The sequence below is a fragment of the Balaenoptera physalus genome, assembly GCF_965194825.1.
Source record: "Balaenoptera physalus genome assembly, chromosome: 11".
Taxonomy (NCBI): Eukaryota; Metazoa; Chordata; class Mammalia; order Artiodactyla; family Balaenopteridae; genus Balaenoptera; species Balaenoptera physalus.
In genome coordinates, this window is record NC_138896.1 from 10,963,276 (window position 1) to 10,988,441 (window position 25,166).

General features: G+C 43.3%; 1 protein-coding gene and 1 pseudogene across 3 annotated transcripts in view; one reads left to right on the top strand and one right to left on the bottom strand.

The window, feature by feature from the left end:
* Window positions 1–2,471, top strand: part of CD83 (CD83 molecule) — a 17,504-nt gene extending 15,033 nt beyond the window's left edge. Inside the window, exon 5 of one of the 2 annotated variants that reach the window (XM_082415290.1) lies at window positions 1,323–2,471. In XM_082415290.1, coding sequence (XP_082271416.1) covers window positions 1,323–1,448 — 126 coding nt within the window. In that variant the 3' untranslated portion in view covers window positions 1,449–2,471. Of the gene's footprint in view, window positions 1–1,319 lie in introns of both variants that reach the window. The other variant, XM_082415289.1, reaches the window with a different exon arrangement.
* LOC309638830 (RNA-binding protein 7 pseudogene) lies at window positions 1,697–18,187 on the bottom strand (annotated as a pseudogene). The gene has a single exon. The product of its transcript is annotated as an RNA-binding protein 7 pseudogene (transcript).
* Between the last annotated feature and the right edge of the window lie 6,979 nt (window positions 18,188–25,166).

The following is a 25,166-nucleotide window of genomic DNA, read 5'->3' on the forward strand; positions in this document are numbered from 1 at the left end:
ATGCGTTTTGTAGTCAGTGTGAGTCATTTCATAATGGCAAGAGACCTGTTCTCAGAACCCTGGCCTTACTGAGGCCCCCTGACTGTGAGAATCTCTCTGGGAAGCTCCCAGCTTGTTTTCCATCTGGTGGCTCCACACAGAGCCTTGTGAAGAGAAAATGAAGTAAGACAGTGATGGAAGTTTGTGAAATGCCAAAGCATCCTCCTAAAGCACCAGCAGGCCTTGTAGATACGGTGGAAGAAAGTTGGACCTTGCCCAGCCACCATCCGGGCGAGGTGCTGTTCTTCCTGTAGGCAGGTGAGCAGGCCCGGCCACCCCGGTGATGGATCCATCTCCTTGGTCGGCCCCTGAACTCTTTTCTCTTAGAGATTCCCTCTTATAATTTTGGTACTTCCACCACTTTTTTTTTTTTTTTTGGTACTTCTGGTTGCTATTTTAGACATCACTTTTTAAGAATTAATCCTGAGAAGCCAGAGGTACACAGGGTGTGGCCTGGGGTAGAGGACGGCTGGCCAGTACTTGGGTGTCCTTGACATGCCCTTGACCTATTGGTTGCAGACTCCAGCCTAGACTCCTCCCTGCCCCCCAAGCCTCTTTGTGTGTGGCTGGTCCCCTGGGTTGACCGTGGTCATGGGGGAGCAGGGCCAGCTCTGGGCCTGACCCACTAGGAAGTGATCTGTCCCATATGTCTCAGCAGGATCAGGAAGTGCTGGCTATTTGGGGACCAGGACATCGGTCACCCAGGAGCTATTCCAACGCTGGTTCTTGTCACTCACTGGCCCCTTCTGTTCACTTGCTTGACTCTGGCCAAACACTCATCTCTCTGGTTGCTATTTTGGACGTCAGGCCATCAGAAGACTCCAGTGATCGCCTACTGTGTATAAGGCGTCATGCTAGGCACTGGAGGGCATGTAAAAAGGCATAAGAACTATGTCCTTCCCCCAGGGAACTTACAGCTTGGTCTTTAGAGTTATTTGCATATAAGAAGATAATTAGCATTACCTGGTGGTAAATTTTAAAAATGAGTGACTCTAGTTTTTTGTTGGCAAATGCCTGTTTCTTTGGGCACTGATTTTCCATGCAGGAAATCCTAATGTTAGGGTCTGGAAATGGCCCCAGTCTGTAACTCCTGGTTGAGGTTTGGAGATACCAGCGAAATAGCGCAAGCCCACTGTAGAGTGAGTGACGTAGCCCGCATCACGAGGGCTCCCACATGAGCTGTCCAGTCTCCTAATGAACGGAGTTTAAATCCAGGTGACAGCTGAAGCATTTTTCCAATTATTCACTTCTCAACGTATCTCTTTGATTTTATTTTTCAGAAGTTTGCACAACAGCAGAGCATATTTCCCGACTTTCTTAAACCTGCCATGGAACATGCTTTTCTCCCAGTTACCTCCCCAAATAAGCATTTGGAGCCAGTGACTCTTCACAAGACAGAACTGGTGTGAGCTGGATTTCTGCAGATTGGTTTTCTAAGGTTGAAGGCTCCGTGGTGTGCGTCCACGTCTCACTGGACAGGAGAAGCCTGAGCCCCACCCTGAAGACACCATCCTTCCTGTGAAGCCCTTCACTTGACTGAAACATCCAAAAGTGGATCCCACCCCACTGTTTGTGAGCAGGGCCCTGAAAATTGTGACGTGACCACAAAGCATGGGGCCGCCTACAGGGTGCTTTCCAGTGCTACTTCTTTATGACCTTCTTAGCGTTTCATTCAGCTATCTGGTCAACCTCTCAGACAGGTTTTTTTCAGTCTTAGAAAAGCTATGGTGAGATGCAGTTGGAAAAGGACCTTGGGAAATATGAATGCCTGGAGTTGGCCCTGTGTAGACTCTTGAGGACAGCTGTCCTCTTCCACATCTGGAAAACATCTCTGAATTTGCTGTGTTTTCTTGTCTAAGCCCAGATGTTTTATGTCTGGGAGAAAGTGACAGGCTAAGCTGAGAGACAGAGGGAAATATTTAGCAAATAGTTTCCCGGCATGAAGGCCCTGCTATTACCAAGGAGTACGATGTGTACGCAGAAACAACAGGTCGATGAACTGTCCCCAACAGGGCCTTTTTATCTGGGAAAGGCATCCATAAAGAAGCAATAGAGAAGAATGTCACAATTATTTTCATATCTGTGTATACTTCTCAAAGAAGGATTTGTGCTTCTTCTCCTTTTGAAATCTCTATCTTCAGTTAGATATCGTTGTTAACTGACAAGCAACCTGCATACGGAGGGTGAGAAGAAGTCGGAAACTGTGACAATAGGAGGGAGAGCTATTTAGGGACCTGATGAAAATGCTGGACCAATTGTGCAAACTGGGTGCTGGCCCCAGTTGTCCCACTACTTAGCTGTCTGATCTTGGACAAGATCCTTATGGTTTCTACTTTCTCAGTTGTAAACCAAAAGGTTGATGTATGAGTTGATTGAAAAAAACGTATGTGAAAATTCTTTGAAAGAGTATAAAGCACTATCCAAATTCCAAACTCCTTTCGGTCGTTATCCTTATTATTGCAGTGGTGTTCTGGGCATGAGAAAATGCTTTTCATTTTTTATGTTTTCCATCGTTCCAAACAAAGAAGGCTACAAAGGACACTTTCCCATAGTCTTCTGTATGAATTCCTTTGGGGAAGTGAGGCCAGTTCAGTGGTCTGTTCTTGAAGCACCGGCCAAAAGTACTCCAAGATACGGACACTCAGGAGCCACCAGGCCATGGGGAGAAGGGAGTTCTCAAATGTTCCATTGACGTTCTGGCAATTGTTGCGTTTCTCTTATCAAACTTGGCTCTTTCCCTACTTATTTTCCGAAGAGAATATTGCCCATGCTAATATTAGGGAGTAAAAGGGATGCCAAGTTTAGTGTTTTTGCCTCTTTGTCATAGCTTTCATGTTATTAAATGTATGCATGTGAAGAGGGAGTGTTTTTATCTTTTATATTTAAAACTACTCGTAAGACTTTGAGATGAGTGCTGGGATGTCTGTAAACTAGTTTGAGAACCAGACCCAAGATAAAATTCTAGAATTGAAAGCTTGGCTGAGTCCTTCCTCTGAGTGTGTGTGTGGGGGGGGCATTAATGGCAGGTAGACATCTGTGAAACGGCATCCCCTTCTTCCCAAAAATGCTCCTGAATCCATCCTCGAGTTGTCTTGCCACCAGGCAGTACATGATCAGCTTGACCACATGCATGACCATAGGTGAGAGGGATGGAAAGGAGGAGGGTTTCTACCTCAGAAGGATGTGTAAAGTCAGGGGTTCTGTACCTGGGATTCACGGGGTTTCACTCAAAATTCTCAGATAGTTCCATTACCCCTCCTCCCCCAATTGTAAGAACAATCTAGTACAAGTGGTTGGTGGTTGTAATAGTTATAAAAGCATTATAGGTGAATCCACTTTGGAAAATGACTCTTTGTGAAGATGAATGCCCATAATATGTCTGTAAAAGCTATAGATTCCCTTTCAGTGGAATCAACTCCATCCTCGAATGCTTTACCAAAAATGCTGGCAAGACCATTGGCATGGTAACGAAGAACTCAAGAGTGTTTAGCTGGTTTGACGCCCAGCTTCACCACTTAGAAGTTTTACCGCCTTGGGCAGGGGATTCACCTCTCTAAGCCTCAGCTGGCGGTACTTTAGAATAAGAATAAAAATAGTATCTGCTAATTAGGCTTGTGTGAGGATTAAATGAGATAATATATCTAAGAGCCTAGCCCAGTATCTGGCAAATAGTAACATTAGAACAAGATTAACCTGAGAACAAAAAAGGAGAAAAAGGCAGCAGAGAAAGTGGCAAGGACAGTGAGTATTTGATAAAGTGCTTTTGTTAAAAAGAACAGAATTGACTTGGTGGGAGAGTCATGTTGCTTTCAGAGGAATAATACAAGATGAAACTAAATGCTTCATGGTCGTTAGAATTATAGTACCTGAGAGGCCAGGGAAGGGGGTGCCCTTCATCAGTTTGGATTGATTTAAGCTAAAAATAAATGATGGAAATTTGAAATCAGGTAGACTCAACATTCATACTTAGTCTTTGGTATTAAGAAAAGGTGTGTGTGTGTGTGTGTGTGTGTGTGTGTAAGAGAAACGAGAGAGAGAAGGGTCAGGGTGGGAAGGGCAGAATTTATCAAGGACAGTGGCTGCTTTTCCACTGCCATCATTGAAGCCTCTCAAGGTATTTCAGAGGAGGTAGATGATCATCGACCATATCTATTCTTTGTCTCTGTTGCCAGGGAGAGCTTTGTTTTCAGAGCCCTGCTTTGTCTATGGAATTAGATCTACGGTTATAATAATTTCACCTTGGGATGTCCCAAGACACAAACACAGACATGAATATTAGCTCCACGTTCTCCCAAAAGAAGGCCTGTGGGTTTTGTTTTCATAGTAATTCTTAGCAGATTTCATCACAGAAAATACTGAGCCGCACTCACAGAACCCAACAGAGCCTGATAATTTGCTGGGGTTGCAGGAGGAGAGATCGCACAGCAGCCTGTGGACTCAGAGAGTCCTTGAGACTCGTGTTCAACCCCACAGCACAGTAAGATTGGGAGTCTCAGAATAATTCAGTCTGGTTCCCAGACTCTTTCCTCACTGGCAACTTTATTTGGCTGCATTACCTGGTAAATCGTTTAATACTCCATCTTTCCTATGTAAAATAGCCAAAGGCCTAAAAATCTTAGGATAGGAGCTATTTGCTTAATTCAACAACAATTGTCTCTCATAGTTTTTCAACTGATGTTTGAGACCCAGATTTGATCTAACTGGTGGGGAAGATACAATTAATCAGTTCTTTGATCAGAGACTATTATTGCTATTTATTATCGTCTCAAGACCAGATGGGTTTCTTCTCTAATTTTCAACTTTAAATTGCATAAGAAATTAAAATTCTACCACCTACCTTTTTGTAATATCTCTGTGTGTGGGTTGAATGGATGAAATTAAGCATAAGGTTATTTGCTGAGCATTCACTCTGGCACTCTGTGTAATACTCAAAAAAAGCAAGGTACGGTCCTTCCTTTCAAGGAGCTTATAATCTAGTGGAAGGAGAAATGAGCTCAGAGCCATATGCACAGCTACGTGTTTTACTTAACATTAGGGAATTATTCAAAGATAGTGGGAACACAGAAAAAGGACTGGTAGTGTTCCCATTCATCTAGGAGCACCTTAGAAGGACTTACAGAACCAATTCCATTTGAACTTGGGCTTGAGAGATAAGCAGGATTTTGAGTGCTAATAATGGTCAGGGGTGGTGGGCACGGCAGAGGCACAATCTCTAAGGTAAAAAGGTAGAGAGCACACTTGGACGGAGGATTGTATGAGAGTTTCTGTAGGCATAGGGCACCCACAGCCCAGACCAAGCAGGAAGGAGGCGATGATGGAAGGCGGACAAGGTACTGTAGAGAATTTGCACAGCGGGGCAGTATGGGAAGATTCTGAGTTGCGGAGCCATAGAATTAGATCCATTTCTAGGACAATAACCAGGAAAATAAAGTGAAGGATGAAATGAAAGAGCTGGAGGAGACAGGAAGCAGGAAGGCCATCCAGGAGGCTGATGGAAGCCCAAAGAAGCAGAGCATCAATGGAAGAGAGAAGGAGGGATGGAAACAAGCTGGTTCTTACATGTTGTCTTCTCAATTTTCAGTCTTGGGTTTTCTTATGATCCTAGCTGATATCTCTCTCCCCTTATCTCCATATCTATCTCACTATCTATCTACCTATCTATGTATCATCTATGTATCTGATTTTTTTTTTTTTTTTTTTACTTAGTTCTCCTTTCCTCTCTTTAAATAATGGAATGGAAAGAAAGAAACAACCCCTTCCATCTTGACCTCTACATAACTTACGGAACTTAATCATCTTAGACCACAGAAAAGGTTCCCATGTGTCACAGCTGTCCCAATAGCTAAGAGGGCTCTGAATAATTATAAGAGGACAGTCATAGACGTTACATGATTAAACCTGGTTTTATACATCCTTACTCCCAGTCCTGCCTCAACTTCCCTGTCCCCGCAGAATATTCCTTGTTTTCGCTGTAGATAATTTGATATCACATTTGATCAGCGATTGGCTGACTGAGGAAACATCTGTGCTCTTTTGGTTTAGTTTTTCTGTGTTTACAGTGATATAGCAAACGTTTGCATCTTTTTTGTTTGGTTTTGTTTCATTTTGTTTTCAATATATTAAAAAGCAACATAGTACAAATGTTGTAGTTAATATTAAAAAGGATCCAAATTTTTCAAGGAATGAATTTTTATAAACAAGTTCTACAATGAAAGGGAAATGGCATATTGGTACATAAAAGTTTTGTTAAACAAGATTTTAAAACTTTTAAATCAAAGTGTTTTAGACTAAATTCTTTCAAATGTTCAAACAAAAACAAAAAAAACCCTGTACAATCTCCATAATAAAATGTGTCCTTGCACTTTGAAAATGTTAAAATTTTAGAAATTTGAGTGATAGAGGCAGCACTTAAGGGTTTTGTGAACCTTTTTTTTCCCAAAAAAGAATACTTTCAGTAAAACATTTTACTATTTTATCTGACTATGCATTTACATTTTTGTTCTTCCAGAAAAAGATTTACATTAACACTGTATTTTTACTGTAAAAAAATACATTTAGAGATATTTAACTTCCTGAGTGACTTCAGTCATACATCGAACATGATTTAATGAGCAAATTCTAAAATTTTATAATGAAATAGCATGTGCAGATGTATACTTGTATGTTCACTTGCAGTAAAACTCAAGATCATGTCACAGAACTTACACTTAAGTTCTCTAAGAAGTTAAATAATATGATTAATCCCCAAACTTGACCAAAAGGTTTTCTCAAATGTTAGTAAATTGAATTACTGAATTTACATTTTCTCATTTATTAACAAAATACTGAGTCATTTCAGACTATCAACTTGAATGTTTTCCATTATATACACCAAAAATCTGATTCCCTAACAAGAAATTTCTTGCAATACAAAAAGATAACAGATAATTAAAATATTTGCTTCATAATACAACTAATCCATAAAATACATCCCTTCCTCAATTGTCTAAAATGGTTAGGAATTGGGGCACTTTCTTTATCATAAAACCCTTTCCTCTTCTTAAAACCCTGAGGTGAAAGGTTATTTATGTAATAAAACTAGAACCATAATTCTTCTCATTTCTGTATGGACTGCAATTACGTTTTAAAAATTTTATAAAGAAATGTGGCAACTTGTAAAGCTGCTCTATAGAGGTTTTTAAAGAAAACATTCCCAGAAACAACTTAACAAAAGAGCCTAGAATTACCCTATGAAAACATCCCTTTAACACTTGTTAGTGTCGAGATGAGTGCCATTTTCCATCGCTACCACTGTCTCTTCTGTTATCATAGTCATGGCTCCAGCCATCGTGATTTCTCTCTTCATAGAAGAAATCATCTCTGCTTCCTCTGTAATGATGGTTGGACCCGTGATCAGTGTAATGCTGTTCACGGCTATAATGTCTATCCACTATGTAGGGATGAGAATTCTGACTTTTCGCTGTGATAATGGTGTATCTTGGCGCCACTGGGAGGTTGAAGACTGGTTAAAAGCATGATTATGTGACTGAACTGATGGGGAAAATCCTGATTGATCCAGATGTGGAGAACCAAATTTCCCTCCATATGACATCTGTCTCAAAGCACTGTTCATCACTGCTCATCTCGGAAAATTTTCTGAAGAAGAAAAAGATCTTTGAATTATCGGTGTTGATGGAGTCATGTTATCCCCTGTCCTTTCGTACCTGCTAGGAGATGTGGAAGTAGGGCTTGAACTTCCAACATGATGCTGGGGATATGACAAACTGACCTCCTGTGAGGCATGGCTACTTCCTGATCTAAACTGAATTTTGATGGGCCTTCCAAAAAGTTTGATTCCGTTAAGCAGATTCATGGCATAAGGAACAGATACTTCGCGTTTGAAATGCACAAACGCAAACTGCTTTGGTTTACCATCCTTATCTTTTGGAATTTTCACTTTTATTACTGGCCCAGCCTGTCGAGTGCCGGGACGGACCATCCCGCTTGCACCAGGAAAATGGGGATGGCCACTGGGCTGGGCCGGAAAACGAAAGGGAAAGCACGTTTGCATCTTTCATTGGTCCTGTGCCTTTATACTTTTGTCCAACTGATTACGTGTTACCTAATTGCTCCTTAGTGATTTTTAAAAATAAAATCTTCCAGCAGTTGACTAACAGACCCTGCTAACCAAGCGTTAAGATAAAACAAAAGATACCTTGAAGGGATCCTAATGGATTGTGTGTGGGTATCATGGGATGAGTATGAATACGTTTTAGAGAAAAGGAAAATGGTGCCTTATGACATTGTTTGTTGACCCAGAGCTTGATGAATTACACTCGAGCCCCATTCTCTCCTTCAGAGACAAGGCATTTCACTTGCAGACACATCTTTTTTTCGATTCCACTTCTTTATTTCATTCTCCCCAAGGGATCTCAGGCAAGTGCACAGTTAGGCAACAAAGACTAGCAGGAAAACATCTAGGTGGGGTGTATTCGTTTCCATGGTTCCTGAGAAGTTAGAGTGAAGGAAGGAAGTGAAACTTGGGCACTGAAAGCAAATCTTCTATTCTTTCCTCCTTTCAATGCATAAACACGTACAGAATCCCTCTGGGCAAGGGAGACAGAGCTCACTTAGTGATTCATTTAGATTCTGCATGAGAAGGAGATATTGTTTTAGTTTTCATAATAAGAGGGGCCATTTCTTCAAATTGACCATTTTCCCCCCTCACTCTTTTCCAAAGTAGCCTGTTTACAATCTACTCTTGTAGATTACAGTACTCAGTAGAGACAAGTAGGGAGACATTCAGACCTTGAAAAGCTTCAAGACATCCCACAGAGTTGGAATGCTTTTCTCAAAGGGAAAAAAATTCTGCAAATGTGTATGTACTTGCCTATGTGCCCGAAAGAGCCAGCTGGACAGACCATAAACGGCTCCCATTCAGGAACAACAAAAGCCCATGTCAGAAGTCAAGGGACAGGGGGCTGAGAACTAATAATAATTTTGCACTTACACAGCAGTTTTCATCTGAAGACCTCAGAGTGCTTTATAAACATTAATTAAATTGCCCCACAGCCCTGCGAGATGGCTGTGTATCACTGTGTTCAATTTGCAGGGGGTGGAGGGAGGAGAAATGTGTGCCTGGAGTGAAGTTGGAACCAGGCCATGCTACAGTGCACGTGGATTGTGGACTCAGAAAAAGCAGTGGGACCTTTTCCTCTGTGAATTTAAGGCTATGGTCACGTCTCACGGTACCTGCTGGACCAAGAAGGAGATGGTCTGGCAACAGGGCTGTCCAGGGCGACCCCTCTGCAGGACCCACCTCCTGCATAAGGCAGCCACCTGCACCGGGCTTGAGGGGCTCTGGCACGATCTCCCCGACAAACTCATTGCCGTTATTAGAGACGCATCCCTTCAGTGGGACTCATGAGGGCAAGTCAGGCTCACCTGAGGTGCAGGCTCTGATTGCTTGGAGGTGTAGTCAGGAGAGCTGCTTGGAGAAGGATCGTGATGGGTACTCAGCAGAAAATCCTGTGATTGATTATTATCTGCCTTGCATTTGGGAAAAAGTAGGTGTGGGTTGAATTGTGTCCCCTGAAAAGATATCTTTTTTTAACAAAACTAAGTTTACTGAAGTATAGTTGATTTACAATGTTGTGTTAATTTCTACTTTACAGCAAAAGTGATTCAGTTATATATATATATGTTCTTTTTCATATTCTTTTCCATTATGGTTTATCACAGGATATTGAATATAGTTCCCTGTGCTATACAGTAGGACCTTGTTGTTTATCCATTCTATATACACTAGTTTGCATCTGCTAATCCCAAACTCTCAGTCCTTCCCTCCCCCACACCACCCCCTTGGCAACCACAAGTCTGTTCTCTATGTCTGTGAGTCTGTTTCTGTTTCATAGATATGTTCATTTGTGTCATATTTTAGATTCCACGTATAAGTGATATCATACGCTGTTTGTCTTTCTCTTTCTGACTCACTTCACCTAGTATGATCATCTCTAGGTCCATCCCTGTTGCTGCAAATGGCATTCTTTCATTCTCCCTGAAAAGATATCTTGAAGTCCTAACCCCGGTACCCATGCATGTGACTTCACTTGGAAATCGGGTCTTTGTAGATGTAACAAGTTAAGATGAGGTCATACTGGATTAGAGTGGGCACTGACTCTGAAGGCTGTGTCCCTGAGACAAGGGCAATCTGGACGCAGCCACAGAAAAGCGTGGCGCATGAGGATGGAGGCGGTGATTGGCGTGATGTGCCTACAAGCCAAATGACCAGGATTGCTGGCGACCACCAAAGCTAGAAGAGGCAAGGAAGGAGTCCTTCCTAGAGCCTTGGCGGGGAGTGCAGCCCTGCTGACACCTTGATTTCGAACTTTGGGCCTCTAGAATTATGAGAGAATAAATTTCTGTTGTTTTAAGCCACCCAGTTTGAGGTGCTTTGTTACAATAGCCTTAGGAAATTAATACAATAGTCTAAATATTGGAAGTTGCAAATGCAGGATCATTAAAATGTCGTTTATTTAAAGACACATCCCACCATTGTAATAAGCGAAGGAAAGTTTTCTGGAGAGATTGGGCTGTGACGCTGGAGACGAGGAGAGGGTGAGCACATCGTAATGATGGTGACAGTGACATCACTGTGGTCCTCTGACCTGGCACGCGCCACTTAGATGTTTTGGCGTGTCAGTCCTGTTGGAACATGTTGAATTATAATTGTGGAAATTCATTTAACGCATCCCATTTCTTCATCCCTATAATGACATAGAAAGAAAAACAAGGAAGGCATCCAGAAGCCAGATCAAGGATAGCAAAAGGCAAAAATAACCTACAAATAAGAAAAAGGAAAAATAAGATCCAAACACCGGGAACATTAATCTGACGTGGGTGAAGTTGCAGACATTTGGGGCAAGAGATCATCTGTTGTCTTCATCTTTAGTCTTGCCCTTTGCAGGCTCCCTTTAAAAAATACAAACAGTCCTGGGATGGGCAACACATAGAAAACAATACAATCATGTCAGGCTTTGGAGTCAGACAGATGTGAATGGAAATCCAGGCTCTGTCATTTACTATGTCTATGGTATTAGGGAAGTCACTTGACCTCTCAGTGCCTTAATTTACTCATCTGCTAAGTGGGTGTAATGATATTCTCATAGGTTTGTTGTCAGAATTAAATGAGTTAATATCTGTTTCAAAGCCTGCTCTATAGTAAGTACAGTATTATCAGTAGCATTTGCTTCTGCTCAATAAATAGCTTTCCTTCCCATGGAGAGTGGATAAGGTGGGAAAGGCAAGCTGGAGTGGGGGGCAGAGGGAGAGGCTGGGGGAGATGACCCAGTTGAAAGATCCTGCAAAACGGAGTCTGCCATTGGACTGCGGTTTGAGGAGAAGTTGCTTCCTTCTCCCTGTGGCCTCAGGGTGGCCCTGACCCCAAGATTCTCCTCTCCTCCTTGGCTAGGGTCCCCCAGAGCTGGGGGAGTGACAGAGTGCCCACAGTACACTGCCGTGGGCAATGGGGCTGCTTCCTTGTCTGCCTTTGCTCTCTGAGCAGGGCCCACATCCAGGGAACTGGAGCTGGGGAACCCCTGGAGGTGGCTCCAGCTGTCAGCGGAGTCCTTTCTTCAGGCTGGGAGCCAAGCAGTGCCAAGAAAGGAAGCAGAAGTTGTTCCTATCAGACTGGGCCAAGAAGTCAACAACCTCACCTTCTTTGATAGTGATCTTTGAGCCCCAGTTAAATGGGTCAACTCCTATTTACCCAAAAGAAACAACCTTGCCAAACGGTTCATCATCATCTTTTTTTTTTTTTTAACAATTGTGAACAAGTTTTGAGTGTAACTTCTTATTTCCCCAGGCTCCACGCAACCAAAGGCATGAGTGACAGCCTTAATCGAAATACAAATATTTTAACGTTGAGTTCCCCCACCAAATATGGCTGGTAATAAACACAGACCCAGACCCTGTGGGTCCTGAGAGGCCCACCGTTGCGCTTGGCCACCATCATGTTTTCCTCTTGGGATGGCCATGCCGCTCTCACTCTGCCACCTGGTGGACTGGTTCTGCAACTGCATTTCCCATACCTGTGGCTTAGGTCTCAGGAGACTGTTGCTTTGCTGCTGTTCCTGCGGCCATTGGGCCCATGAACATGGGAAAGGCCTCTCTCGTCAATAAAATCTCCCTAAATAAGAAGTTAGCTAATTGCAGTTTCTTTCAGTTCCTAGAACTGGGGCACTTTCTACCTCCCAATGCTGCATTCAGAAATATCTTGCCCCCCTACCATTAGCCAAAACCCCTAGCCGGGCCCAGGCACTTGTCAAAGACTCTCTCCTTTGACCAAACTTTCATCAACCTCCTGGGAGCCCTCGACTGGATGAGGCATGACCTTGGGCTTCCTTCTCCGTCCTTGTAGAAACCAGTTTGAGCAAGAATCCTATAAAGTCAATTTAGTGAAAACTCCCCACCTTTGGTGTCTGACTACCCTTGATATCACGCTGATATCAGCAAGAATTCTGCCGAGTCAGCCTCACAAGAATTCCCCTACCCACGATGTCTCTCCTTAGAGTTTTCCGTGCACTGACCCTCACCCTGCTCCTTCACTACAAATCCCCACTATCCTTGTGAGAGTCAGCGGTAAGCCCGGTCTCTGCCCCCTACCACAACCCCCTGCTGTAGTAGCCTTACCGTCGCTAGCAAGTGTCAGAAATCTTTTTTTTTTTTAATCTAAAATGTGATAATAAATGTTCTATTACACTAAAAAGCATCAATCACTCTAGCCAACATGAAAAATATGGCAAAGTTCATTGGAAGAAATCATTTTTTCTTTAACACATTTCAGCTGTCACTGCAGGAGGCACCCCTGTTCACCTGGGCATCCCAGGCTGGGGCAGACTTTTTTTTTCCTCTTTGAGACTCTTAATCGCAGAAAGGCCCTGACCCATCAGATTTAAAGTCTCCCAATAATCTCTCCCAGGAGGACTACTGAGGTTGGCAGTCATATATCTTAGATTTGGGAGGGCATTCGTAACTTCAAATCACCTTTCTCACAGCCAACAAATAAGTCCTGAATTTTTGGTTTAAATAAAATGATTCTGTGTTTTCTGCTTTGGCTCTAGGTCTCCCTCCTGATCACCCCAGCTGGTGTCAGCGTTACATGCCTCGGGCTCATACCGTCCCTTTCAAAGGTCCAGCCGTCTCCTTCAGCCTCAGAGCCTGCATCTCTGTCACAAACTTACCTTAGGATCACAGCCGACTGACTGGCTGTGGCCGGCTAGGCTTGCTTTCTCAGCTCCTCGGGACTAGACAGGAGCCCCGGAGAAGAGGAGAGGAAGAGATGTGCCTTTGTTGTCTCTCTCCTCCCTGCCTCCCTGCCTATAACAACAGGCCGCTGGGCAGGTGATGCGCTGATCTGGCTATTGTTTCCTCCTGAAAATCCAACCCCATTATCCCTGATACCAAATCCTTGGTAAAGAGAGGGCCAGACTGAGCCTTGAACATGAAGACAGGAAGTGAAGGTAGCCCTGAGATTCTGGGCGTAAGAAAGCACCAGTTAAGAGATGGAGAGAAAAGAGATCGTATGTGGCGCATCTCTGCTGGGAACGGGGACCGGACATGCGTGAGGAGCATGAGATCTGCGCCAGGCACTTTCCGTCCATTAGCTTTTCCCACGTTATAGATTAGATAACTGAGCCTCAGAGAGGTTAAATAATGTCCCCAGATGCCGTAGCTCAGGAGTGGAGCCAGGATCCGGACTTGGGTCTGCAGATTTATTTGACTTCTACGCTCCAGCTCTTTCCACCAAACCCTATTCCTCCCATGGGGGGAAATGTGTACGCTCCTGGGGACAGGGATGCAGTCCCCCCACGTCTTCTATAGGAGAAGCCTGGCTGCCTTCGGTCAACCACCCCTCTGTGCCTTGGATCTTGTTACCATTCATGCCGTTTCTAATAACATATTCGTAATAATCTCTGAGGTGACAGAAATGGCCCCAGTCCGCCGACATCTGGAAGGGCTCAGGGCTGCCATGACCACTGGCACAAGCTCCAGGCTCAGCCGGTACCTGCTGTGGACCTCGGATGCCTGGAATCAGATCCCCAGGCTGGGCAAGGTACGAGCAAAATGGCAACCAGGCCTGGGAGGGTTCCCTGAGATGCAGCCATGAGCTATGGCCCTTTGGTAAGGCCGATCTGTGCAGCAAGCCCCTGGGGAGTAGATAACCCAGCCTGACAAGTGACCTTGACAGAATTACAGCAGTAATCTTTTCAGTTGGTTGAGCTAGTCTTGGCCAATTTCTCTAGAGCATTAGGTGCAAACCTAAGTCTGCTGCTCTACATTGCACATGCTTGCGTCGGCCTCTCCCCCTCTGCCGTTTAAAGTATTTATCCTGTGGCTTGTACAAGCCACGTCTTTCTCTTCCCCAGTGAGAGTGAGAGTCTCCATGCTTCCTTGCCCGCCGCTGGATGTGCAGCGAAGCAGTGAGGACAAGAATCTAGTTCCAAGCCCATCAAGCCGGGCTAGCACTGGGTGACCTCCTGCACCAGCCAGCCTGTCTTTCGGGGTTTGAAATGGATTTTCCTCCTTTCTGTGTGTGAGCACAACCCGAGGTACAGCTCTGTTACCAACACCCATCTCAGGTGTGCATTTACAGGTGAGCAGTGATACTCTTAAAAAGATAAATGGGAAAAGTTATTTAAGAATGCCCTCTGTCACCTCTGCAGATGAACAGGATGTCTGCTTACATTTCCAAAGAGTAGCTTTTAATTTCTCCATGCCTGTGTGTGTGTGTGTGTGTGTGTGTGTGTGTGTGTACAGGGCTGGGGGTGAGAGGTTTCTGAAGCTGTGAGGGAAAGTGTGTAAAACTCCAAATTCTTGTCCACATGGCCAGCCTGAGATCAAGGCATGCAAGGTGCTTGCCTCTGGTGCAAGATTTAAGGAGGTGACCAAAAAGTCAGTACTCAAAATGTGTTAATGTCATACATTTTTAAAAATCAAAATTAATGCAAAAAATCCACTGTGAGCAACATATCAAAATTTTAAATAAACAAATAGTTGACATTACTGGTTTTTCCCTTTGTTTCAGATTCCAATATGACTTGATGTGGCACTTCTTTAAAAACTTTTGATGTAGTGTTCATCATGGATTTTTTAACATTAATTTTAATTTTTTAACTATTGCATGAAGATATTATTTATCTTGATTACTGAGTTTTTCCTGGTGTCCCTTTAAGTTTTGCAAGCCAGGGGAATTGCCTCTCCCTGGTCTCAGCCCCCTTCAGACATGGCCTGAATCAGAGGCAGAGCTGTTTTTGAGAATAGCTGAAGATACTGGCTGGCATTTATATTCAGCCTCCAAATTGAAAATGAGTTGTTGAACTCTTCCTCTAGATGGTAACTGTTTGAGCCCAGAATGGCATTTGGATTTTGTCATTGCCTTGGTCACAGCTAAAGTCATCCTGAGTGCCAAGCAGGAGTAAAGGAGGATTGGCTCTCTTGGGGGTAGTATCAATTCTGTATATACCATGGATGCTCCAAGAACTGTCCAGGCCACAGGAGGATACAACGAGGCTCTTGGTGGAGGCTCAAGTTTAATTTTTATGCCCAGTCCTTGCTGATGATATTTGTAGAGGAACCTCAACCTACTCTCCCAAGCTGCCCAGTTCATTGCTCAGCTGGGCACTCAGAGCCCTTCTCCCCGGCCCCCCGCCCCCAACATCATCATCCCTGGCGTCCCCAGTAGCCACAGGCTGTGTGGGTATCACTCCAGTAGCTGCCTTTTAAAGATACGGCCCGGTGCTTCTGGAAAAGCTCGCTATTTCATAATTGTAAAATTGACCTCTATTCCACAGCTCTACTACACACTGGTGTATTTCCTGGCAAATCCATCTAACCCAAAATTAAATAACATTTCCTGGCAAGAGATGGGCCAGTGGTTGAAAATATCATAGCAACAGCTCTGCTCAACTTGCAATATTCCTTTACATTCAATATCTCAGGTCTTTCCTGGGTCTATTAACTGGCAAGTTTAAGGGGCAACATTGTGGGCTTGGAGTCTTGCCATTTGGAATAAGAGGCCAGCGAGAGGCTGCCTGACTCTGGTTTTCAGTTTTACTTTTTCCAGTGTATTCTTTCCCATCTCAAACCTGCCCCTCCTCCTCCTGTATGCTTTCTTTCAGGAGTCGACGTCAGAGCCTATTCCCAAGCACACAGGCCCAATTTTACCTCCTTAACCATTTAGATCCCATCCTGCTGCCAGAAGGATCCTGTTAGAATGTTGATGTGATCATGTCATTTTACTGTTTAGAACCCTCTGCAACAACTCCTCCTAGCCTGGAAGGTAAGGTTCAAGGTTCCTATTTTGGCTCTGCCCACCTCACTGGGCTCATGGCTCACTGTTCTTCCCACCCGAGCACTTGCAACCCTGGCTCAACCCCTGGGCCTTTGCACATATCCTTCCCTCTTGTCACACTCCAGCTTCCTGTCTTAGGGTAACTGTAAGGCTGCCAACCTTCTTGGAATGAGAGGCCAGGTGGCGGTGGGGTCTTAGGGTCCTACATATGGACCTTCACTTATTGCCCTGATGTCAGTAGGGTACCACCCCCCTGTCCTCCGACATACCTGATGGTCTTGATTCTAGAGCCTCTCATGTACGTTTCACTCCCACATAAGACCCATGTACCTCCTAGTGGTTGGGGATGGGGACCAATTGCCTGGCTGGACTAGCTAATGAAGTAGCCTGGGACATCTTGCCTCTTTCACTACTGGAGACAATCAGTCCTCTTGTTTTCACTTTCCTGCCTTCCTCCCATCTTCAATGACACTCAGAGCCTCCACTGCCTGAATCTTTCTAGAGTTCTAGAGAGCAGATCATTATTTATCGTTGATATCCCTTTTCGGAGGCACCTAAGATATGGCTTTCTCAGACTGGCTAACATCCTTGGTCTGACTTCATTTTACTTATCTGTAAAATGATAAAAATGTTATCTCACTTTCAATTCCATTAAAGGAGTTGAATGAGCTAATCTCTCAGGTGACTTCTAAGACAGGACTATCTTATGATTAGTCAAGGAATTTAGATTTGTGGGCATGTTGGATTTCTCTTTCTTTCCTGTTTGACTGTGGTTGGAGGGAAATCAGACACATTGGCTCCAGGAGAATCTGGCAAATTAACGTACATTTGTTTTTAAGTTAAAGCTTGTGCAGTATCTTTTTTTTTTTTTTTTAATGATTCCCCATCTTAGTAGAGTTTTTGATTAACTGACAGACAATGATACTTTGGATAGTACGTTGGATAAGAGAGCTTGTGAAAGGAAGCAACCAGGGTTTCATGCTGAGGAGGAGCTGAAGGACCTAGAGAGGCGTGAGTGACATCACCCCAGGCGGAGGGAGTAACCTGTGTCCCCTCTGTGACTTGGCGGGTGACGGTGTAAGGTTCAGGAATAGATGTTATTGGACCAATTAAACAGAGCCCTTAAAAAAGACCTAGTTTTCATTATGCTTTCCAAGAGTGGGCCGTGATTTTGATTTAAGTACCCACAAGCCACAGAAGTCTGAGATGCATTACGACTCAACGTATGTAACTGTTGCAGGGTGTGCAGGGGATGGCCCTGGACTGCTGCCCTGGGAGTCACGTGTGGTCACTGCTGGCAACAGCCTGTCACCCGGGCACTGCTTTCCTGGCAAGCGCGGACCAGGGTGTAGGGCTGCGATGACTTTGGAAGGGAGAAGGAGCAGATGTGCCCCTCCGCTGACTCCTCGGCCTGCCTTGGGACTCATCTGCACGTTGCATGGGGGCTCTGATACCCCAAGGCGTATGGTTGCCTTTGGTTAATTGTTATGACCACGTGTAGGAAGAATTCTGGGTGCAATTGCCAAGTCTTTCATTAGGGCCAGAAATGGAAAAATCTTTCAAACAGAAAATGAAGTTTGGTTTGGCATTCTGATAGATCGTTAGCTAGCCTGAAAATGTACACTTGGCTTTGCTGGTAGGCTGGAGGAAAGGAATAGTAACTTTGCAGGGTTTAGACATGCTGCCCGTGGAGACCAGCCTCCTGTCCCATGGGCCCCACAGAGCCCTGGGTCTGGCTCTGCTTCAGACCAGACGCTCATGCCCTATCTCCTTACCGTTGGGGGGAGGGTGGTACTCCCCAGAGTCTCATTTACCTGGCATGGGCATTTGGCTGTTACACTTGGTCTTTTCCATCTTGGTGCTCCCCCCAACATGACTTGGCCTCACTTCTGCCTCCTGCCCCCCCTGCACGGTCTACACCGGGAAGTTCAGAGTGGACACTGCTGTCATTTCTTCTTATGTCTAAGTCCCTTCTTGACAAGCTGGTGACCCTGGAGGATTTTGTCTGGTTTTGTTTTGTTTTTTTGGTTACATGGCTCCCACATGCATAGTTTACCCAACTTCTGACGTGACTAGATTTCATCCCATGTGGAAAGAAATGTAGCAATCTTTGGACTTTCACAGCTGGGTCTGGAAGCAAGTTGATATCACTGATGACGTGTGGTTTACACAGATTTATGTGACAAGCTTGTCTGGCCAGCCATACCATGGAGGCCACAAACCCCGGTCCTTTCCAAACTGTAACCAAAACTTATCTGTATCTCAAAGTGTCATAGACTCGAATGAGGGCTGATGCCAGAATGAGTTACGAGTTGACTCTATGTGAGGGGAGAAGAGGAGGGGAGCAGGGAAGGGCAGAGGGTGAGATATGGGGGCCTGGTGGATAGAGGAGGTGCGGGCTGACAGCTTGAGTGATGAAGAGGGGGGATTCTAAGGAAACAAAATAGACTATTCAAAAATTGATCTCTGGGACTTCATGTTGGCATAGCTCATAGGGGAAGTGGAAAAGGACAGGGGCTGGATGTGCCTTTAGGGTCCCTCTCCGGAGGCTGAACGCTGACGGTGCTCGTCACCTACTTCAAGACTTGACTCTGAGCCTCAGTTCCTGCTGTTGTTGACACCATGAAGACTAAATGGTCAACCGTCACGGATGCTCACTGGAACTTTTAAGAGTCTGTTTCAAAGTATGGAGTAGAGCGGAACTGTCCAGGGGTCACTGAGTTCCCTGCGGTAACTGGAGGCCAGATGTTAGAACCGGGCCAGTGCAGGAGGAAGGGGGTCATTTGCCCGTTGACCAGTGTGAATAGAGCCTGGGTGAGTAATATAAGAGAAAATACTTTAGGAAGAAATCCAAATCAAAGCCAAGCAGGCCATCCTCAGGGGGAGGGTATGTTGTATTTACTGTACCTTTCAAACTGTGGCCTCAGAAACCCATAGAAAGTACACCACCAAGAGTAAGCCTTAATTAAACTGCGGACTTTGGGTACTTATGATGTGTCGATGGAGGTTCGTGGGTTGTAACCAATGGACCACTCTGGTGGGCGATGTTGGTAATAGGGGCTGTGTACATGCAGGTTTATGGGAAATAGCTGTACCTTCCCTCAATTTTGCTGAGAGCCTTGAAGTGTTCTAAAGAGGTAAAGTCTTAATACAAATTTAAAGTAAAAATGTGTCCTAGGAAGCAGACCCTAGATGTTGATCCCATCTGACCAATAAAGAACAGACCGCCACACTTGGACCTGGGCATTTAAACCTTTATTAATACAAAGCATTTCTTTCTTTCTTTTTTTTCTTTCTTTTAAAAGAATCAATTGATACGGTGGCTCAGATTGGTTTGAGATTATTTGAAGCTGTATGTGAACATGTAGTAAGGCCCCTTCTTCCAGATGTTGTAGTTGTGTGTTTGATTTTAATAATTCTAAATACAATATTTTATGTTCAGTCCTACCATATCGAATTGTCTTTGATTCGGCCTATTTTTCCAGCTTGCCAAGATCTTTTTGAGACTGAGGTCTGTTTTCCAATATGTTATATGTTATCCTCAGCTTTCTGGAATTTGATATTCATGTTTGCTATGCTTTTATTGACAAAAAGTGTTGAAAGATAAGGTGAGGAACAATTTCTGTAGAATTCTGTTAGTGATCTCTCTCCAGCTTAATATATCAATCCATTAATCCAATCTTTCTGGGTAATTTTAATCAGTTGGCTATTGATCATCTAAGTCAATATGCCAGATACAGAGTCTATTCCCCTTTAACGGCTAGTGGTCATGCTGCCCGGACCATGCCCTTAACATCCTTCCCGTCTAGACCACATCCCTTCTGAGGAAAACTCCTTTACTTAACCTCCTACCTAGGCAGCCTTGCTTTCTATCCTGTGGTCATTGCCCCTTGCTGGCTCATCCTGACTCAAGAGCAGCAATCCCGTCACCCTTGGCCTCATGCAAAAAGCTGGACCAATCATATTCTCTAATTGTAAAATCTGAACTAAGGAAAATGAAAGGAATTTTATACTTTCAATAAATCTAGCAGTGAAAAAAAATAGCCTGAGGTTGAGTTGGGGCTGAGGAAAACCAAAACTTGCCTCTCTCTGGAGAGAGAGGTGATGACAAGCTTTGGAAGCTTCTTTTGTATCTTAGATCATTCTGAGAACTTTAGGAAAGCTGTGGACTCTCCCCTCTGAGAAATATATAAATTAACGTACATACAGCATTTTGCTTACAGTTTCAAGATGTTTATAGACCTTTTCAATCTTGGACTAGTTAATCCTAGAAAAAAAGGTAATAAATCTGGTAGGTATTGAGGCGTTGAACAGGATGTGCAGAAAAAATTCGGGGTGGAGAGAGACAGAGAACCCCAGACCTGCCTCATTTCCTGAGGTCTCCAGGTCTGATTTCCAGTCGACCTGACCTTTCCAATAAACTCCAATTTTCTTGCGATTCATTGAGTGAGTCTCTGTTTCTGCAACTAAAAGTGCTTTACTTAAACAGTCAGGTCATCATCCTCCCAGTCATGCAAGCTATAAACCCTAGAGTCGCATCTCTAACTCCAGACGTCCCTTCCCAAGGGCTTCATGCCTCACCTTTCTTACTGTGCTGATACCCCAGGCCCAATCCAGCCCTCCTCTCTCACTTGTTTCCTAATGTTTTCTATGCCTCCAGCCCAGATTGCTCCCCAAACTGTATACTCAGGTATCCGATCACCTACTGGACATCATTACTTGGTTGTCCCATAGATATTGCAAATGCAATAGGTTCAAAACCCAACTCATAGTTTTCCTACCACTGAAAAGAAACAGAAAACAAAAATAAAAACAAGGCATACAAAATTCCTCTTTTTTCTATTTTTGGTCAACAACATCCATTCGAAGAAGCCTGAGAAACATCTCTGATACCCTTCTCTCTCCTGGCCTCAATCGCGTCAACCACTGTATCTTGCTGATTCTGTCCTCTGAAGAGTTCTCACACCTGTGTGTTTCTGTCGCCCTACCACCATGATCCTTATCCTGCCATCCTCATCCGTCACCTGGAGGGGGTTTGTTGTAAAATACAACTCTAATCTGTCTCCCTGTTTCTAATCTTTTTTATTTTTTATTCATTTATTTATTTAATTTTATTTATTTATTTCTTTATTTATTTATGGCTGTGTTGGGTCTTCGTTTCTGTGCGAGGGCTCTCTCTAGTTGCGGCAAGCGGGGGCCACTCTTCATCGCGGTGCGCGGGCCTCTCACTGTCGCGGCCTCTCTTGTTGCGGAGCACAGGCTCCAGACGCGCAGGCTCAGTAGTTGTGGCTCACGGGCTTAGTTGCTCCGTGGCATGTGGGATCTTCCCAGACCAGGGCTCGAGCCCGTGTCCCCTGCATTAGCAGGCGGATTCTCAACCACTGCGCCACCAGGGAAGCCCCCTGTTTCTAATATTGACCACTCCAACCTGTCCTCCAGCTGCAGCCACGAGATCTAAGATACGATTCTAAGACACTCCCACCTGAAGCTCTCCAATGGTTCTGCATGATCTCCGAGATAAATTTCACATGCCCTACAGGACCGAGGAGCCTCCACGTTGTCTCCTGCTTCTTGTCCTTCTAGTCTCATCTCTTACGCCTCCCTGCACCTCACTTCGTGCTCCAGCCAACTGACCTCCTTACGTTTCCAGCCCAGACCATCCCATTTCCTGTCCCCAGACTCTGCTGGGGATGCCCTTCTCTAGCTGAAGATTTTTCATAGGCTCCTCTTTGGTTAAATTCCTTCTGGAGGTCTGAAAATATATATATACAAATTACACCAAATTATGAACCCTTTCATAAGGAAATTGGGAAGAATCGTACATCATACACTCCATGGCCAAACATCATTAAATTCCACTTAAAGATCTCTAACACACTGAACACAGCCAGTGCTTACTATCTAAGGCCCCCAGTGTTCCTGCTTTGATGGTCTCTTCGCGGCTCCTTTCTGCCACCTGCAGCCTCTCCAGCCACGCTCACTTCAGCTTTCTCTCCTCTTATATTTGTACTCATTCACCCTAGTTCCCTTTTTTCAAAATGGAGACCAATATGGTTCTCATTTAGATTTTCCAAGGAGCGCCCTTCAGCTTAGCACTCCGTCAGCAGATGCGGTATTGTTCTAGGAACTGGCCTTCATTGGAAAGCAGGGTGTCTGAAATATGTGAATTTTAACTAATATGTGAATTTTAAAGGACATATAAATTTTTGAATAACATTTTTTTTCTGGTTACAAAAGTAATTTCTGCTCATTGAGGAAATATTAGAAATAACAAAGGAATATAAAGAGGCCCATAACAACTGTCACACAGCTAACTGCACAGATATAACATACTTTTTTCTCTCTCTTTCTCCCTGGTTTGGCTAGGACCCCCACCAGAAACCAGAAAGAATCTCTCCTAGGACCTCTTGCAAGGCTGAAATCAAGCCTATGTTGCAAAAAGAAATTCTGAAGAAAGTTGACTTTTTCTTTTCTTTTAATGGAAACAAGCTGCTGTAACCTGGAAACCCATAGGTATTCACTGTCTTTAAAAAAAATGATTGATTGAGTTAATATTTGAATAAGCAGTTCATTCACATGATTCAGAATTCTAGGACTATAAAGACTTAGTGTGGTTTTTAAATATGTCTGCAAATTCTTTGCCATTTCTCCCGTCAAAAGATAGAGTCAAATTCCTCTCCCTTTGAATATAAACTGGCCTTAGTGACCCAACTCCTTGGATATCCATCCAGAGATTTTTGTGTACTTGAAAAAATATATAAATATATACTCTTTCCCCTCATTTTTATACATTGTCTCATACTTTGACTTTTTTCACCTATCAGTACATTTTGGAGATCTTTTATTCTTTTTTACTGTTGAATAATATTGCCTTGTCTGGGTCCCTTTTTAATGGACATTTCAGTAGTTTCCTATCTTTTGCTCTTAACAATGTTGCAACAAATAATCTTGTACATGTATTACTTTGCATATATGTGGGTATAACTGTAGGATAAAGGCCTGGAAATGGGTCAAAATGTAGGCACAGTTGTAATTTTAATAGATATTGCCATGTTGACCTTCAGAGCCTTCCAATTTATTCCCACTCCAGTGATAAATTTTTTCCCTTTATTTCAAACTTCACCAACCCAGTATGTTATTGGACTTTTGGATCTTTGCCAATCTGAGTGGCAAAAAAAATAGTATCTCAGTGCAGTTTTAATTTATATTTTTTAAATGAGTGATGTTGAACATATTTTGTATTTTTAAGAGCCTTTTTATATTTACTTTTCTATTCTTTATCTACTTTTCTATCCTTTGTCCATTTAAAAACATTTTTTTTCATTTGCCCATTTTTGAATGAATTGATGATCTTTTAAGACATTAATTTGAACATACATATTAGGGAAATTAAGCCTTTGTCCGTAATGGATGAAGTCAATTTTTTCCTGATTTATTGTTTGTCTTATTGACTTTGTTTGTGCTATTTATTGCATGGAGAACTTGTATTTTATTTTTCCATGGTAGAATTTATTGTCTTTTTTTATGGCTTCTGAATCTTATTTCACAGTTGGAAAAGTCTTTCCCATTCTAAAGTTACTAAATAATTTCCTTATGCTTTCTTCTACTACTTTAGGGTTTTAATCTTTTACATTTGAAATTTATCCAGGTGTAGGGCGTAAAGTATGGATCCAACTTTATTTTTTTTTCAAGATGGCTTCTGTGTTGATCCAACACCACTGATCAAATGACCCACTTTCTCCTCACTCATTTGAGATGTCATCCATAGGCGTGCTTCTGTTTATTTCTAGACTCCCTATTTTGTTCCATTGATTTGTCTGTCTATTCTGATGCAGTATCATATTTTTCAGTTGCTGATGTTTTAGAATATGTTCTAATATCTACTATACATATTCCTTATTCATTGCTCTTTTTATTTATAGGTTTCCAGATAAATCTTGTTTATTTGTCCATATGACATTTTGAATCACTGTGTCTGCATTTTTAGGAGTGTATATCTAAAGTGAATGGCTACCAATACCCTTAAAACTTTGATGATATGGCCACTTTTTCTTAAGGCTCTTATCTCTTTCACACTCAATCTTGACTTGTTCTCTTTTGGTCAGGGACACAATTCTAAGGGACACAACTTCCACTACCTTCTGGAAAATGAAATTATTAGCAAGGTAAGTCAAAGAAGCCATGCATCTGGTGTACTCAGTCTTTAGCACATGTCTGGAGAGGTTAAATCCGTCACTCATAGGGGCATCTTAGGAAATCATCAGTAATATCCTCCATCAGGCAAGGCAGTCTGTAGCATACACCCAGAGTCTCCACTCACACACTTAATCTTTTCCCTCCATATGCGTGGATTTCTGTACCCATTTATTCATCAACTGTTTTGGGAGAACACACTATGTGCCAGGCACCATTTTAGATAATGGTAACGCGATAGTGTACAAAACATATGAAATGCTTATCGTGCCTCCTTTTGAAGCTCCAGGTTTGCCTTCTATGGAAAGAGGCTATACCTGATATATTCAGTGGATTAAACTTTTTCCATTCATTCATTTCAATTTTTGCTTCTTCAGTAATACACCTGGAGTAAGTATTTTGTACTAGACACTGTGCTAGGAGCTGGGGGCATTTCTTCCTCGTGTCATGTGTTTTCCATTCACGAGCTTCTTAACATTCTTTTTGATTCTATCTTCTTAGAGTTATTTTTCCTCCTGATGCTTTCTGCTGTCATTCTGGTCAGTACAGGAACTCTTCATCCTTTCTAGTTGGAAAGAATTTAGGAGGCTGTTCCCCAAACCCT